The 18,385-nt window shown below is 47.1% G+C and overlaps 1 protein-coding gene across 3 annotated transcripts in view; it reads left to right on the forward strand.

Moving 5' to 3' along the window:
* zgc:162200 (uncharacterized protein LOC558638 homolog) overlaps nt 1-16,488 on the forward strand; it is a 32,964-nt gene extending 16,476 nt beyond the window's left edge. For 2 of the 3 annotated variants that reach the window (XM_042097324.1, XM_042097325.1), the window contains exons 6-11: nt 2,459-3,340; nt 4,577-4,747; nt 7,753-7,904; nt 8,140-8,220; nt 14,140-14,491; nt 16,174-16,488. In XM_042097324.1, the coding sequence (XP_041953258.1) occupies nt 2,459-3,340; nt 4,577-4,747; nt 7,753-7,904; nt 8,140-8,220; nt 14,140-14,491; nt 16,174-16,179 (1,644 nt within the window). In that variant the 3' untranslated portion in view covers nt 16,180-16,488. The remainder of the gene's footprint in view (nt 1-2,458; nt 3,341-4,576; nt 4,748-7,752; nt 7,905-8,139; nt 8,221-14,139; nt 14,492-16,173) is intronic. The other variant, XM_042097326.1, reaches the window with a different exon arrangement.
* Nucleotides 16,489-18,385: the final 1,897 nt, after the last annotated feature.

An 18,385-nucleotide genomic window follows, 5' to 3' on the forward strand; every position in this document is an offset into this window, starting at 1 on the left:
ATCCCTCTCCACATCCTATTGCACACAAGCAGGCAGGCACACACTGTACCCCACCAGGAGCACACATCCGGATAGGGCTGGGCGATATATCGGTATTACGACTACGACTGATATATTTTTGAAAACGATATGTAGTTGAGACAATATCGTAATACCGGTATTATGTCAAATAATCGGCCATTTTATCAAAGCCACTTGCTCTTCTGTGTTCAGACCATTCAGATAGCCGCAGCTCTGCTCAACTGCACCCCTGCGTGTGCACGTTCTCCCTCGCAGCACTACAAACTTTCAAACATGACGGACACTGAGTCAGATTTTGTTTACCTTGATCAGAGGTTGGTGCTGATGCCTATTCCGTCGGCACATCAACGGCTAGACCGAGAATTCTCGTGGTGAAATCAAAATTCCACTGGAGCTCCAAGCGGTTTTGTACACGCAGATTTAAGTTACAACACTGTTTACAGCTCTTCGACTCACTGTAAAATGTCATTTTTGGTACATAGCCTAGCTAATTTAAATACACTGATGAATGCTTGCGTTTAGCGATATACAGTAGCAGATCTAAAGTCCTCAGGGAGACAACCTACATGCTGATTTTATTAAGAAGATATGCATGCGGGGACTCGCGAGCAGTTAGGGGCATCATTTTTTATGATTCCTGAAACCCCATTCAGTCGTGATTTTTCTTACGAACCGGAACATGCAAAAATGAACGCATACAAAACGACGATAGCGTCTATCACACTCTTGATGAGTGACTCAGTTACGTTGTTTAAGTAGCCTAATTGTTTAAAACAATTTTTGTTGTTGATAGCGACATGTCTAGGCCATCATAGGGCCTAGATGACAAGCAAATGTAGCCTATCAAACCCTTACGGGTAAAAAAACTGCATTGTGTGACAAAACTGCAGGTTTTTCAATATTTTTGTGCCCAAAATATTGCATTGTGCAGTACAATGTAGGCTTGCGTTGTCAGTCAGGGTCAACTTTTGGTCTTTTGTTATTTGCACAGCTTTATCAGAGTAACTGTAGCCTATGCCTATTGTAGGCCCATGTTACACTTTTTTGCACAGCTGTGTTAGAGCAGTCTGAAATCATTCTAATTAAAGCTGTTTGAGTGAATACGAAACACTTAGCTCTTTCTGTTTAAAATATCGATATATATCGCCAATCAGCTCCAAAATATATTGGGATATCAGTTTTGGTCCATATCGCCCAGCCCTACTCCTTGTGCAGTTAAATATTTACAAACAGGTATGTGCTGTGTAGCCTACTTTTTTTCTTATTTGCACAGCTCTATCTGTATGCCAATTGGTTTATTATATTGGCTTTTAACGGTAGCCTATGTTTTGTGTTACCTTTATTGTAAAGCTGTAGGCCTGTGTTGCCAATCAGGGTCGACCGAATATTGTTATTTGCACAGCCCTCAGAGCAACTGTATGCCTATTGGTATATGTTATTGTTTACACCTTTTTGCACAGCTCTGTTAGAGCAGTCTGAAATGAATATAATTAAAACCGGCTGTGTTGTCATAATTGTTGTGTTGAGTGAATATATGAAGCACTTCGCTCTTTCTGTTTGAAATATCAATATCGTATCGATATCGTATATCGCCAATCAGCTCCAAAATATCGGGATATCAGTTTTGGTCCATATCGCCCAGCCCTACATCCGGACCTACCTGAGGCATGTTTTATGGGCTGTAAAAATGCCACTTAGCTGCCCAGACGGTACAATACCACTTCCCTCCCCATTTTACAGGCTGGTCTTCAGGAGGGTTGTCATGGATAATTCAGTGGTTTTGAATAATGCACAATGCTCTTCGCTAGGCAGGCAGACGCAACAGCTGGGCTTAGGAGTGTGTTTACTCAAGTGGAAGCTGGTGTGTCTGTAGTAAGAAAACAACATTTCATTGTTATCCTGTAACAATGACAAATAAAAACTGAACTGAACTAAAGACTGATTGGATGTTTTGGCCATTATCAGACTAGACTAGTGTGTCTGATAGCTCTGGAAAGCCAGAGCTGTTATCTCTGCCTTATCAGTGCATGAATGGAACAACACACCTGACCTTGAGACAGAATGTTGATATTTCCACCAACGACAACTCAGTGAGCCAGCTAAAACTTCAACCTATGCCTCTTTTCAAGGTAATATACCAGAAGGCCACAGTTCAGCTGATAATCCATTGTTTCCAATCACCCAACACTTACCCAATGCATGAATGAAAGGATCGCTCAAACAGACATCTAAATGGCTAAGACTGTAGAACTCTAAGACTCTAAGACTAAGAATCATCATAAGAGCCCCTTTATCTATGTAGTATTGTGTATTATACAACAGAATTTCAGAAACGCTAATGTGAAACAATATCAATGACATGGTATATGTCTTAACCGTGGGTGTGTGTGTGTGTGTGTGTGTGTGTGTGTGTTTGCTCGCCGTCCTCAACCAACAGGTGGAGCGTGAGAAGGCCAGTCTGGCCAGCACAGTGCAGGACCTCCAGAAGCAGCTGGTTCTGTCCAAAGAGGCCCTGAACGAGCAGCAGGCCAAGATGGACCAGCTGGCCCAGAGGCTAGAGGCTGCACTCTCTCCCCAGCCGGCGGGGCCCAAACTCGGGCAGGGTCATCAGGAGAACGGCCTGGGGCAGAACGGCATGGTGGAGGATGGCGGTGGGGACTGCGACTACTACGAGCTGGACGCCAAGAGCGCGGAGGTGCTGGAGTGCCGCATGGCGGCGGCCAGCGAGGAGGTGTCGCGCCTCCGGCAGGAGCTGAAGGCGTCGGAGGCGCGCTCGGCCGCCCTAGAGAGCCGCTGCCGGCAGGAGAAGGAGCGCTGGCGCGGAGAGGCCCAGGAGCTGGCCGACAAGATCCGCCAGTGCATCGCCGCCAGCCGGCTGGACCAGGAGCGCATCGGGCAGCTGGAGCGCGAGATCGGCGCCACGCGGCGGGTGGCCAGCGACTCGGAGGGACACCTGAGCGCCACGCAGGAGGAGCTGCTGGCCTTCTCCGAGGAGTTGTCCGCGCTCTACCACCACGTGTGCGTCAGCAACAACCTCACGCCCAGCCGCGTCACCCTCGACTACTACCGCGACGGCGGCGGCTGCCGGGCCAGCGGGCGGAGAGGAGAGCATCAGCACCCGCTCCGCAAGCGCAGGAACGGGGAGGGGTACGGCCGGAGCAGCCTGGGAGACGAGCCCGTCGGAGGAGGAGGCGAGCGGAGTGGAGAGTCGTCCCCTGCCTGCGGGAGCTGCCCGGGGTCTCCCACGCCAGACTTCAGGGACCCCACCAACGTCAGGAACCTGGTGGCCGTCATCCGCTGCCAGATCAAACACCTGCAGGTGAGTCCCGAGACCAAACTGACCGTCTGTCTGTCACATCATACAGATGTGGAATTGATTTGTCAGCATGGGGACAAATGCCTAAAATATGACACTGGCCTTGCCTCACACAAAAGTTGCGACTAACGATGCGCTGGCATTTAAGAATGTTAGTGAATAGTACCACCAATGTAAAGCTATAATTTATTTATGTACCTATTCCTTTAGACGTATGACCATGGCATTTGAATATTTGATTTCCTGGTAGTGTTTAGCTAAACCTCTGCATAAAAGGACCCTACAAAAGGACCTACAAAAAGGACCCAAAGCTGCCCTCTTTGTATCTCCTTATATGGGCAAAGATGGTGACGGGATCTCCTTATATGGAGATATGCAAAGGTGGCAGCTTCTGGGTCCTTTTTGTAGGCGAGCTTCAGAGGTTTATGTTGCACTGAGAGCAGTGACATGGGGGAGGAAGTAGATACTTGCTAATGTCAAAAGTCCTGTAAAATGATGACGAGGCGGCCCCTGACCATGACTATGATCTCTAACGGAAAGGTCATCTCGTCACATCTTACGCCTAGTTCAGGCATAATCAGTCACCTTGCCAAATGTTACGAGGTTAACCTTCAGGGTCAGTGTACCATAAGTCAAAACGTGAGTGTCATTCCCTTTGAATAAATTGGTTACTTCCAACATTTAAAATATGTTCTCTCCAATACTGTATAACCCAGAGCCTCTTTTGACCAGCCTGTGTGGTTCTCCCTCATTGCCTCATGCTGTAGAGTTGCATGGTGTACACTAAAGCTCAGTGCAGCCATGTTTATGCAGGCCTGTAGTGTATGACGGGCTTACCCTAAATGTAATCCTAATTGAACATGTCTGATTCGGGCTTATTCAGAGAAATCTCTCATAAGCTGCTTTATTTAGGCGGGAACACTTCATTTTCGCTGTTGTATTTCATCTGAAAGCGGCATCTCTGTAATACTACAGCTAATACATAAATCTGCACCTCATCTAGGAGTTTGCATGGTTTGTGACATCCTGTGGAAGTTGGTTGTGTGTGTATTTGAATGAATATGGTTGAATTGCTGATATTTGTTTATGTAATATTGTACGCATGTCTGGTCTGTGTGTGGAAAAGGTCTGTATAAGATTTATGAGATGGACTGTGTGTCTATGTGTGTGCACATGTGTCAGTGAGTGCGCTATATACTGCACTGTGTAAATTGATCCCTGACCTTTGGCCTTTGTTAGGTGGCAGTGGACCTGTGCAGGAAGCGGGGCACGTTGCCGTCTGCGTCGGGTTCGGACGCGGACCGGGACACGGAGGCGCTCCTGGAGGAAGTGCTCAAGCTCAAGTCCCTGCTGAGCACCAAGAGAGAGCAGATTGCCACACTGCGCACCGTCCTCAAGGCCAACAAACAGGTCAACACGCACGCACGCACACACACAAACTCACACGCTGTACAGTTCTCATGGCTAACAACCAGGCCAGTTCACTATAGGTCCACACATTTGCTCTATGCATTTATCAAGGTTAACAGACTGATCTGTTTACTTGAGATCTGTACATGCATTGTCTATATGGTCCTCAAGGCTAACAAACTCTTAAGTTAATAGATCTATTCGACATTCACTCTATATGGTCCTTATGGTCAACAAACAGATCTGCACAAACATGCTGTGTGTCTCCCTTAAGGCCCAAAAGAGACCTATATTCCTAGACAAGCCAACATTCTCAAAACCGGAACAGCTGGTAGAGGCACATGCAAGCATGTTGTATACTGCCTAATGAGCTTGTCAGAATTATTTAGGGGACTGCAGCATCACTGGCCATTTTGAGAATTCCTAGAGAAACTGGAGCTTGATTTGGCCCTCTTCATTTCCCAAGTGTACAACCCCACTCAAGCATTTCTAGATGCGAGGCCTACAATCTGCTCTTCAAGTTCTTGAATTTCCCCTTGGGGATCAATAAAGTATCTATCTATCTAAAGGTGCAGTCAGTGATCGTATGCGATTTCAAGCCAATGACATTTGTTTGTCACATTGTCATGATCCACTACCTGCCCATACCGTGAGTACACTGTAAAACACCCGGTTTCTGTAGGCAGCCCAGGCTCCGAAAAACTGGAATCAAACAAAGTGGGGGCAGCCTGTCCCCAAACAAAAACAAAATCCTGTGTTGATTTTTGTCTGAGAATACTGAACGGAGGGGTGGGGGAGTGAGGGGTGTATGTTGGTTTGGACAAAAGTGTCTGCTAATAATTGTAAAGATAAACATAAACAAACGTGACTCCCTGTGCAATCGCTGACTGCATCTGTAAAGGGACACCAGGCAATGTTTTCGTGTTAATTAATCATCTTTGTAAGTCGGTATATGGTTAAATGACCCATTACAAGGCGAATGAAGGCTCTCTCGCCCGCCCCTACTGCCTGTAGGAAGAATATCCCAATTGCAAGTTCGGTGTATCCTACCCGCCGACCGAAGCAGGATCAGTTTACAGCACAGAGGCAGGCTAACGAAACGCTAGAGATTGTTGCAAACGTGTGTATAATGGCAGAGCCGAAGAAGCAGCGAAAACCCTTGACGGAAGATGCAAAGAAAAGGAAAAGAGCTTCAGACCGAGCGAGGGGGAGTTTCGTAGAGAAAAAGCATCAGGCTTGCCTGGTGTCCCTTTAAATAGGTGAGAATAATGGTGTTAGGATGCCTAGCTGGGGGCGTGGAGGGGTGGTTCACTGAGCGTAGTGCAGATCCAAGAGCACGAGGGGAGTGTTTTCAGAAGTCAATGAGTTGCAGATTTGGGGGGAAAGTCCAGGTGTGTTATTTACGTGCTCTTCTGTTTATCAAACTGCCAAAGACCTAAGCTGTGTCTCTGGTGGTGTATTCAAATCAAAGCTCTCTTGTATTTTAAGGCTGGAATTATTCTTCCAAGATAAAAACCCTCTTGAGTTCTCAGTGGCATGGCAACCATATTCATCGTGCTGCTTTACATGAGCAGCACCTTAGCTCTAGAATTGCGCGCTGAAATAATCATAATGGCCTGAACTGCTGACCTACAGCCTCGTGCAGAATATGAAGCCAGTTTATGTTTTCGGTTCAGTAACCACAGCGTGGGGGATATTTTTGTCCTTTTGTATTCTCTCTTTCATACTCTTGCAGTCTACCAGTCTCTCTCCTTCAGTCACTATTCTCCTGGTGTGCGTGTGTGTGCGCGCGTGTGTGCGCGCGTGTGTGTGTGCGTGTGTGTGTGCGTGTGCGTGTGCGTGTGTGTGACCTGTTCAAGATAGTGTAGCATCAGAAGGAGGTCTGACTAGGTGCCTACGGCGTCATGGTGACCTGCTTCTTTTCTCGCTCTCAGATGGCTCATTCTCTCACTTCTACATGGAGGTTCATCAGCATCAGTAATCTTTTCATTTTATGTTTTCTTTTTTCCCCTTTGGCCTAGTCCGACCCCTCATTCCTTTTGATAAGGCCAATGTTTTAGCTCTTCAGAGACATTTTGATTTGTGTGTCAAACCAACTTAGAAGCAGCACAGGAGATAAGAGATGCATGATAAAAAAATATCTCTCTCTTACTTCCTCATATCTCCTTTAATATGGACCAGTGCGTGGTAATTAGATGAGACATCAGGCAGAGCGTGGTGCTTGGATGAGACCTCGTCCCCACCCCCCGTTTGCCCACTGAATGGGAGACTGTTTACCTGCTAGCGAGAGAGTGATGTGATGTTTCTCCAGCTCAAGCTGTAAGCCTGAGAGAGGTGTACGGTATAAGGTGAAGCTCAATCCCAATCCCAGACCTCACATAAACTTCTAAGCATGAGCGGAAGGCATGCGAGAAACCTGGAAGAGAGGTGACGTTGGGATAAGGTCGCCCTTCTGCTCACAAGATTTCCATTTCTGCAGGCTCTCACGGCAGGCTTATCGCAGATCTCTGCCTTCCACCAAACGTGAACATGAACCACTGGCGAGATTAGCATATGAAATCATAATCTTCAAGATTAGTTTGAAATCTCCTCAAACTGCTCTATCTTCTCCTGAGGATGCATTGAAATTAACTCCCAGGAAGTTTTTTTTATATTTTTTTTCCCTTGCTGCAATTTAGGTCAGGTTTGCTTAACTCTTCTTGTCTGTGCAGTTTTGCCTCAGGGGAGTCCAAGCCTGGGTTAAAAGTGCACATCTCCTCTGACCATTTTCTAAAAAGAACTGCACCCACATTCAATAACAAAATGCTCTATTTAGGAACCATGTGCTAACTATTTAATTGTGAGTCATAATATTAGAATTTGTTATAGTGTTTGATTTAGAGTGGGGTTTTTACCATGCTCATAGCTGCAATGCTGTTGTATGCAGAGTTGTTATTTGCTTTTAATTTGCCAGTTGCTAACTGTTAGGGTTTTTTTTGTATGTTTTTAAATCTATTGTTGGTCAGACGGCGGAGCTGGCCCTGAACAACCTGAAGACGAAGTACGAGACGGAGAAGGCCATGGTGTCTGAGACCATGGTGAAGCTCCGCAACGAGCTCAAGGCCCTGAAGGAGGATGCAGCAACATTCTCCTCTCTGCGTGTCATGTTCGCCAGCAGGTATGCACACACTCATATCTCTTGTCTCATTAAAACACACACACTCACACGCACGCGCACACACTTTCATACCTCATAAGACTCACACTCATGTCTCATATTAACACACACACACTCTCTTATACACACAGACTTAACAAGATACAAATTCAGAAATCAAAAACTATAATTTTTAAGCACCAGGTAGATAAGATTCTTAATCCTCCAATCAGTACGAGGCATTGTTATCCTGCAGGCTAAAACCTCCAGTGACTCTGAAGGGTCTCCTGCGCTGTAAGGCTCTTCGCATCTACCTCCAGAAGCACCTGAGCCTGAGGTCTGATTGTCTCCCCAAGTCCTCTTGACTTGGACTCTCGTGTCGTTAGACACTACCGCCGAGCTGAAAAATAAAAGCTGAAAAAAATGGACCCTGATTTAAATGGCAAGCAAAGTGCAAAGTCTAACTGAAGCTAATTTAAGAAGTTGGCTAAATCTGTTAGCTAATTTAACACCATGAGCAAGATACAAAGCACAGCCATCGGTGGGGGCAACTCCGTGTCCCCAGATGCCACACAATAGCTTTAGTTTGTGCATGAGACATTTGCTTGTTGCCTCACTTTGCACTTTGCACGTCATGTAAATCTGGGCCCTGTGATGTTGTTAAGGGGAAGTGGTGGTGGTTGATGTCCAGCCATATGCTGCCTAACTGGGGGGACTTTGGTGAGATTTGGCTAAACAGCCTCCGTTGAGTTTCACTCACTGCTCCAGTCTTTCAGTAGTATCTTGTGTTTGTTTGTGTGTGTGTGGGGGGGGGGGACTAACTCCATTCCAGTTCTCAGTAGCATGTCCACGTGCTTCTGTTCTCAGATCCTTTGTTTTGGTCCTCCCTGGTCCTTCAGCAGTCTATTAATATGCCTCAATAGCGGGGTAACAGATGGACAGGAACCTTGTACGTGTGTTTGTTTGTTTGTTTGTTTTTGTTTGTGCGTTGTGGTGTTTGTTTATGTGCACTGCTGGACTCCACTGGCCTCGCTCGTCAGATCCTTTGTTTGCACTTTGGGTCTTTATACCTAACGTCACCTAATGCAGCAGGTAGACAACCCCCGTAAGCAGCTCTGAGTCTGACCCCTCCGCAGCATTAAAGCCTAGTGAAGTGGTGTGTGTGTGTGTGTGTGTGTGCGCGCGCGTGTATCTGTGTATGTCTGACCCTGACAGCACTAGGGTCCTGTTTGTGTGTGTGTGTGTGTGTGTGTGTGTGTACGTACCACCATATTATGGTTCACCGGGTGTCGTGAGTCAAACACTGTTCTGATAAGGAGAGGCTCGGTGATGAAAGCTCTTTAAATGATAACGATAGCTGTTTTCCTTTTCACAATCTTGTTTTATTCTGAACAATAATATTCTGTTTCCATTATGCAAGATAAGCCCTCTTTCCTGGCGTACTAGAGCATCTTCCACATTGCCCTTTTCACCCTCTTCCCTTTTAATTCTCTCTCTCTCTCTCTCTCTCTCTCTCTCTCTCTCTCTCTCTCTCTCTCTCTCTCTCTCTCTCTCTAAAATGACATGTCTTTTAGCAGTCCCCCTGCTGTTATTCCCATAGTGAAGCCCCCACCCTTCATCTCATCCCCTCCCTTGCTATTTCTCTCTCTCTCTTTCTCTCTCTCTCCCCCTCCCTTACTCCCTCATTCTCTGTCTCTTTGATTTACCTCAGAGTAAGAGCAGAGTGGAGACCTCCGGTGCCATTGAAGTGTTAAATGCCCCCACTACCATCCCCGTTCTTGTCCCACCCCTACCCCACCCAGCAGCTGTGCCATCCAAGCCCGTGTGCCTCGTGTGGTATCCATGCCAGTCCGCTTGGTGTGGCATATGGGCCAGGCCGGCTCCCATGGGCCCCTGTGGGGCAGCTGCTTGCATGGGCGTGCGTTTTTAAAGTGCACGTGTCCGCTCTGAATACCTCCCATGCTTCTCTTCTACCACAGAATGCCCTGCAGACCAGTGACACACACACACACACACACACACACACACACACACACACACACACACACACACACACACACACACAGTGAATGATTTGAAGTAATCTCAAGTGGGCTTTTGAAATTATCACAGAGCACAGGCTGGAAGTTATTTACATTTCCTTAACTGACTGCCTTGTGACATCTTAAAGAAGGAGTGCCCTGATATTTTTAGTAGGCTCTATTTTTGTGATGCGTCAGTAACTGAATGTTTGCCTCCGTGTGAAGTTTTTTTTTTATTGAGTGTCACGTTGATCGTTTGGGAATTAAACAGCTCAGCAGAGATGAAGTGTAGTGATGAAAAGGGCCAAATAAAAAGAGTTGGACATAATCTGTGTAGATCATGACAGCAACGCGTCAGTACGGTAACCTGGATTACCAACAAAATCATCCACCCCCACACTTCACCTTAGAGAAGGGGTGGGCAAACTGCAGCCCGCGGGCCGGATGCGGCCCGCCAAGCACTTTAATCCGGCCCGCCGAGCATTTAATTTGGTTATCAGGCTGCTCGCTATTTTTTTCCCCGCGATGGAGACTATGTTGGTTAGCTTTACAGCAAACTGCTTTTCACTCTTCTCTGTTGTTTACAATGTCAGTGTCAAAACATCATGTTAAATAGAGATGATCGGCCTACTCTTTGTTATCTCCTTTGCAGCAGATCTAACTTGAACGTTATGCTACTCCATTGGGAACGCTCCTGAGCGCTCACGAGAGGGAGAGAGAGTGGCAGGTTCCAGCTGGCTTGTCATTGTTGATGATTGATATCTCCTTCTTATACGGAACTTTTAAATGGAAATCATAAAGGCAACAGTAGTTCCCAGAGCTGATTCAATGGGCTGCTGTGCTGCTGGTGTTTTGCCAAAAAATGGAGGACAACATGATCAACTTGCGCGACATGAGGGAGATGAGTGATAAGCCCTAATAACTTAAGGAGTTTGATATGGAAGCACTTCGGGTTTTGGGTAGATCAAACTATGGAGAAGGACAAAGCGGTATGCAAACTGTGCAGTCGTGAGTTCCTACGTAGGCGAAATTTGCTTGACATTTCTAATCGTAAACACAGCCATGTTGAAGCCTGCAGTAATGTTTTTCACTGATGTTATGGCAGTCCACTCTGCTTATTGTTTTTCGACAATGTTGCACTCCTGTTTGTCATTGTGCACGAAACTTCACGCCAATAAATCATCAAAAATATTGCTGGCTTGTGTGTCTTCAAGTGCCCTCTTTACGTTCGTCCTAATGCCTGTTAGTTGTCCGTGGATTGGCCTATATTTGGCGTTGAAAATGGAAATGGTCTTTAGACATGGAAAAAAATCGATTTTACCATCGATTCAATGAACACTTTGTCTCAAAAATCTAACAGGACTTTTTCACAAAAGTGACCACCCTAGTCTGAGTGTGAGTGACACTATGGAACTGCTGTTGACCGTAGAGGCAGAGAGCACGAGGAAGGGAAGATCTGATTAAAGTGGAGAATAGGATGGATGAGAATGGAGGGTGAAATGGAAATGGATAGTGTGTGTGTGTGTGTGTAGTGTGTACAGGCCAGGCTGAGTGTGTGTGTAGTGTGTACAGGCCAGGCTGAGTGTGTGTGTAGTGTGTACAGGCCAGGCTGAGTGTGTGTAGTGTGTACAGGCCAGGCTGAGTGTGTGTGTGTAGTGTGTACAGGCCAGGCTGGTGTGTGTGCGTGTGTACAGGCTGAGTGTGTGTGTGTGTGTGTGTGTGTACAGGCCAGGCTGGTGTGTGTGCGTGTGTACAGGCTGAGTGTGTGTGTGTGTGTGTGTGTGTGTGTGTGTGTGTGTACAGGCCAGGCTGAGTGTGTGTGTATCTGTGTGAACAGGCCAGGCTGTGTGCATGTACAGGCGTGTACAGGCCAGGCTGAGTGTATGTGTGCGTGTGTGTGTACAGGCCAGGCACAGTGTGTGTGTGTGTGTGTGTGTGTGTGTGTGTGTGTGTGTGTGTGTGTGTGTGTGTGAACAGGCCAGACTGAGTGAGGTTCTGTTGTGTTGTCCTCTTAGGGCACAGGATGCCAGGCTGCAGTGCCAAGGTGGCTCTGTGGCGTCGGTGGTAAAATCTAGAAGCCTGGTAGCGCATGTGGTGGGTGTGACGCTCCAAAGGGGCCGTAATCAGATTAGTACTCTGTGCTTCGTCTCGTTGCTGCAATCTCTATCTCAAGCTCACGTGCAGATTAGCCTTGCCGCGTGGCCCGCCCACCTGCCGGACACACACACCCCCACACACACACACGCACAGGTGAGTATCTGATAAATATCTGCCAATATCAGGTTAGGGGCAAAGGTTAAATGTCAGACTCGGCCAACAGGTTGTTGTTTGAATATTTTCCCCCTCCTAAACAAACAAGTGCAGGAAGCTTGTGTGGTCATTCCCGTGTGCATATAATGTTCGCTGCATACAGGGGGGCACAGTTTCCTTAAAGACTAGAACACTACAGTGTGCTTTTGTTACTCACGTTCTGTGTTCTAAGTTCTAAGTGAATATAATCCTACCTGGTCCCCTCAGGTGATGTGCTGTGCACAGCCAAAGTGGTGCCCCAAGGTCGGAGTTTGAATGGTCAAACGTCAGGTGATGCTTGCTGGTTGGTGCTGGGTGATCCCGTCTTAATGCCGGTTATGCAACACCTGAAGAAAACCAGCTTGGGAGCTGGTGGTGCTGATGATGTCATTGGTGCAGGGGGAGGGGAGCCTGTGTCCAGGCCAGGACACTTGGTGAAATGATCTGATGGTCAGCTTGTTGAGCTCAGCCATGCAGTTAATTATTGCGTAATCATAGTAGTGGCTAGAGATCTGATGTGTATTCCCCCCCCTTTAGATCGATCACTAAACAACACTAGTGGAATTAGACGAGATGGATTGGCAAATTATTGATAATTATGGATTGTTTATAACCATAACCATAAATAGATAGAGATATAAATATTTGGTACAGCATGCAATAGATTGACATGACTAGATGGATGAGTAGTTATAGGACTAGATGGATGGGTAGTAGTAAGAAATGGGTAGAGAACTTGTTATGGGAAATTAATCATGCAATGCAAGCTGTGTCTGTACATTTGATGTGTATTTCCGTTAGATTGGTTACTTGTTGAGTTACTGATATATAGTCAACTGACCGATGCAAATAGATGTATATATGATAAAAAGATAGATAGATATATAGATGATTTTCTGCACATCATGGTCCAGAATCCCAATATGTAGTGCACATGAACAGTCCGTCTTTAGCATGACCTGCTGTGTCATATGTCATGCTAAGGTGTGTGTGTGAGTTAGTAAGTAGGGGATGATGGGATGTACTTGGGGGGGGAGGGGTGGCCTGTTGATGTCCCCAGGGCTGCGTCACCTGTTGCCCACACGAGGAGGGGGGTTTACTGCATGTCCACCACCATGCTGTGTGTGTGAAAAGACTTGAGTGTGTGTGTTTAAGCCAGGGAGAATGAGGGAAAGATGTTTGTTTCAGAGAGCGAGACAGAGCAATGGATGGATGAAGAATGTGTGTGAGTTTCAGAGAGCGAGAACGGAATCTCAGTGACATAACCACCTAAGCACCCACCACCACTTCCCTCAGTGGGCTGTCACTGGTGTTGTCACGACGATCCTTCACTGTGGTTATGTAAGCAAGCCCACTCGTGCGGCCTGGAGGGTCAGGCATCAGCACTCCACAGGGGTCCTGAGGAGGAACGTCTGACTCTATCTGAAGATCAGTCGGAGGTTTCTGAAAATGCTAGTTTGACCACTAATGAAATGAGACATCAGACTCTATCTGAAGATCAGTCGGAGGAGTCTGAAAATGCTAGTTTGACCACTGATGAAAGGCAGTGGCCATCCACAGTAATCATGAAGCATAACGTTCACCATGATGACACATTTAACATGAATCTGTTTGATTTTGTGTGGGTGTGGTTGGGCGGGTCCGTCTTGGTGGCAGACTTTTCAAATGTAACATATGGTGTAAGATGTGTATACTCGTTCTGTGTGGAGCCAAGTAGCCTTACATTTGTCCATATGTATGTGTGCAGCACCACCTTGTGGACAATGACATGAACTGACTGTTTTGTAACCACACAGCCCAACTACCACAGGAGAGCATCTAGTTCTCATGAAGGGCCTTGATTCACCTGGCAGCTCTATGGATTTCTGTCTCTTTTACTCTTTCTCACCACTTTTCCTTGTCCTCCATTCTTTCCGTTTCTCTCTCTCTCTCTCTCTCTCTCTCAGGTGTGACCAGTATGTGACGCAGCTGGACGAGATGCAGCGTCAGCTGGCGGCGGCGGAGGACGAGAAGAAGACGCTCAACTCGCTGCTGCGCATGGCCATCCAGCAGAAGCTGGCGCTGACGCAGCGCCTGGAGGACCTGGAGGCGCCGCTCTCGCCCCTCAGCAACGGCAGCGCTGGAGCGGGCAGCCCGCGGCGGTCCCGCGCCAAGCAGCTGGGCACCAAGTCCGGCCGGGCGCCCCGCAGCCCCCTGCGTTCCAGTCCACGCGCCAGCCCCGTCTTCATGACCCCGACCGGCCCCCAGGGCATGGTCAGCCACTTACGGGTCATTTCCCGGAGCGTGCACGGCAGCCCAGTAAGAGCACGTCATCACCACACCTCCTCCTCCTCCTCCTCCTCCTCAGCCGCATCGTCCTGTTCCTCTTCGTCGTCATTCTCACCCCCCTCGTCTTCCTCGTCGCTCGTCCCTCAGCCTTCCACCTCCACGTCCGCTCAGAGCCTGAGCTCCACCCCTTTAGCGCGGGACGCCACCTTCGTGCGTCGCCGTGGCTCCGATTCGACGTCGCCGGCCTCCTCCAGTGGGCTCGGTCCGTTTGAGATCACGGGCCGGCCCGCGATGACCCCTCCCTCAGCAGCGGGCAGAACAGAGGCAGGGAGACGTCTCGGGCCGTCTCGTTACGACACGTTCATTAAAGAGCGTCGCACGTCGCTTCCTGTGGACAAGCTCAAGGCCTCGCACTTGCGCTCCGCTGAGAATTTAGCCTTTTCCAGGGACGTCACCGAGGGTAACAAGCAATCGCAAAGAGCATTTAAGCCAGCGCAGAGAAATGTCATAACACCTCGTACTACACCAACTCTAGTTCAGGGACGGCAGTCCAAATTTAATGTTCCTAAATCAAGATCTCTAGAAACAGCCACCTCTGTCTCTACCATAAGCCCCGCCCTCTCCCTGTCTCCACCGATCACACAGTGCCTTAGAGCGCCTTCTTCCAACGGTTTGTCCAGTAAAGACCGGGAGGCAGCGTTTTCTAACAAGAGTGGGCGGTTCATTCGATCAGGCGCCTCTCCGAACTCCCGCTCTAATGGCTGCACCAATCAGAACCGCCGCTCTGAACGGTCAACCAACCACAGCTCGTCTTACAAAGTGCGTCTCGGGCCACAGCGTTCCGAGTCAAACTGCTAGTCCTGTGATGGCTTAAGTTCTGATGTTGCACCAGATAAACAGGTGCCACTGACCTACCACTGACCGTAGGGTCCTGTACTTAGTCGTGATCTTGGACCTCCGTCTGCAAAACATGTCAGACAGTTTACCCCTCTCCTTGATCGCTTACCCTGTTCTTAACAATGTGGCCCATTCCCTGGGCTATATAAAGGCTGACTCTCAATCCAACCTCCACTGCCATAGATGACATTTTAGGATATAAATCCATTCATTAGTTCTGGTTGGTCACAAATCCAAGAAGCCTTTTCCTCAAATATTTGTATTTTAATATTTAAAATGTTTGTAAACACATTACAGATTTATTAGTATCTGTGTCAGCACCACATTTCTGTGAGCACACTTCTTATCCAAGCACATGCCATGACAATTTTTCAACTCCAGCAATTTTCTATGTAGTGTTTTTAAATGTCCATATTTATTGCCGTTAGAAGTTATATATGCATACCTAGCAACCTTCTTCTGTCTCTCCATGTGCGTTGTGCTTCTGTCTCTGCTTGGCTTAGGCTTAAGTCGTCTGACCTGTTGTCGGGCTGAGTGTGTTGTGATGCGTCCTGTTTTTCCTGGGGTGTATTCCAAGTATGTGGTTTAGTGACAAACCTGGGTAAGTTAAATCAGAGTAAGTGGTAAACCTCCTACAAGAAGAGCCCTATGGCATTGTTTCGTTAGGAGAATGAAGCCATACAGCTCTTCTATTAGGAGGTTTACCACTCACTCGGAGTTAACTTACCCAGGTTTGTCACTAAACCACGTACTTGGAATACCCCCCTGTTGTTCCCCTTCCCTGATGAGTTTCTCTGTGGTTGTTGTCTCTGCAGCGGTGAAAGGTCGTCATCTGTCCCCACGCCCCTCTCTCCAATCTGGCTCGTGTGTTGGGGAACGTTCATGTCGACCTCCATCTCTCTCTCTCCTCCGCCTGGCTCCTGTGTCTGGGGAACATGTCATGTAGACCTCATCACACCTTCATGTGATCCTTCCCCTGCTTGCTCGACCTCTCTGCATCTCAGACCCAACAGACCTCAGAAGCACTCATCAGGACCTCTCTGTCAAGCATTCATTTCTCACTCTTTCTCTCTCTCTCTCTCTCTCTCTCTCTCTCTCTCTCTCTCTCTCTCTCTCTCTCTCTCTCTCTCTCTCTCTCTCTCTCTCTCTCTCTCTCTCTCTCTCTCTCTCTCTCTCTCTCTCTCTCTCTCTCTCTCTAAACCTGGCCTGTTTTTTTCTCGATTTTCGTCTCTTTTTTTATCTCTCTTTCTCTGCTCTTTCAGTTCATCATCTTGTCTCCATCCTCTCCCCGTCTCCTGCTCACTCCTCCACTGCCCTCTGTTCACTCTGATCTGGGCTGTGCATGCATGCTTCTGGGTAAGAGGGACTGAAAGAAGCATGCCATGGCTGAGGTGGGCACCATTTGCTTGCCCCTCGGGGGTCGAAAAAGATCCATTCCATATCTTGCCTTCAACCATCAGAGTCCAAGGGCACTGACTTGTACCTGTAAACCACTCTTCAGACCAAAACATTTTAGGAATTTCATTTTAGGAATTTCGGACTTGAGCTGATGGACTGTGTGTTTCTCTTTTTGTGTGTGTGTTTATTTGTTTGTTTGTTTTGTTTTGTACAGTATTAGCCTTTTAATTATTACCGAAAGGCAAGATGCCTTGTTTATTAAATAGGCAAAAAAACAAAAAAATCTGTAAAAATAATAATGCTAAATAAGGCAAATGTGCAGGTTTGGTTGGAGTCTGCTGTATTCTACACTGTGTTGTTGGCTAGTAGCATGTGTTGGACCTTTTACTGTGTTACTGGTGTGAATGGTCTAGATGGAAAGCATCACACTGACCGAGTTATTCTGTGCGAAGGTCATATACACAAGCACATACCAAGAGGCTAAAGTCCTGCTGGGTTTGGTGGATCACTGAAAATCAACCACAACAACAAAAAACAAATGGGAAAACTCTTTATTTTGGTGTTTTTTCCTTTAAACGATTATGTGACCATTCAAATGCCCATCTTTCTCTTTAATTTGTCTGGACTGCTGTGACCCATTGATTGGCCCTCAGCTCCAGGCGGCACCCCTTCCGCCGGGACTGGGACCTCACCCATCACCACCGTCTCTGATAAATGGGCTCTCCTCAGGTTCTGTGACCAGTGAAGTCAAGCAGAGGAAATACAGAAGATTCAACCACGACTCCACTTCCAGCTATGCACAGTCCCACGACCGCCTAGAACCCAAGTGACCCCGGCACAACCAAAAACAAAGAAATGACCTATGTACTGTTAGACGTCCTTTCATGATTCCTTACTCTTGAGGTGTGCGTGTATGAGTGCCTGCATGCGTTAATTTACTTGTATTATGTATTGTGTGCTGTGTGAGTGAGTGGAGGAGAGAGTGGTCACCTCTTAACCCCTCCTGCCTGTCAGGGTTTTTTTTTGTGGGTTACAGTAGGCTATAGGATCATGGTTTGGCTTTACTGTGAGAGCCTTTTTCTACGCTTTGCTAGTGATTTTCAGCAAAGCCATTTTTATTTTTCACACCGAAGTTACAAAAACGTTTCATTGGAATGTTCATTTTTAGGGTGGAAAATGAATCATGCAACAGAAATAGGTTATGAGAATAGTGCCTTCATTTTGATTATTTACAGTCTCAATTTGTTTTGTTTTTCTCCTTAGTGTATTGCAGTATTTCTATAAGGTGGAAATGTTTTAGTACACTTTTTTTAACAACAAAAAAACGATCATGGGAAATGGCAGGAATTATTTGTGCTTGGTCATGTGGACGCTGTTGGCCCCTGACCTGAAACTTAGGAAAGTGCTGAATTTGTCGCCTCAATCATGTGTCCGTGGCATAAAGATTATCAGATTTAATCCCATCTGTGACCTGTTGACGTTTGTTTGAAGCCCGTGCTGTTAGCCAAGCACAAAGCACAAATAGGTGTACACGCCAGGTGCTCACTTTCTTCTCAGAGAGTTTGGGAATTTGGCATCTTCACACGCTCCAAAACAGTTAACTCTTGAGCGTATCCGTAAGGTCATAGG

This window comes from Alosa sapidissima, chromosome 7 (genome assembly GCF_018492685.1).
Source record: "Alosa sapidissima isolate fAloSap1 chromosome 7, fAloSap1.pri, whole genome shotgun sequence".
Taxonomy (NCBI): domain Eukaryota; kingdom Metazoa; phylum Chordata; class Actinopteri; order Clupeiformes; family Clupeidae; genus Alosa; species Alosa sapidissima.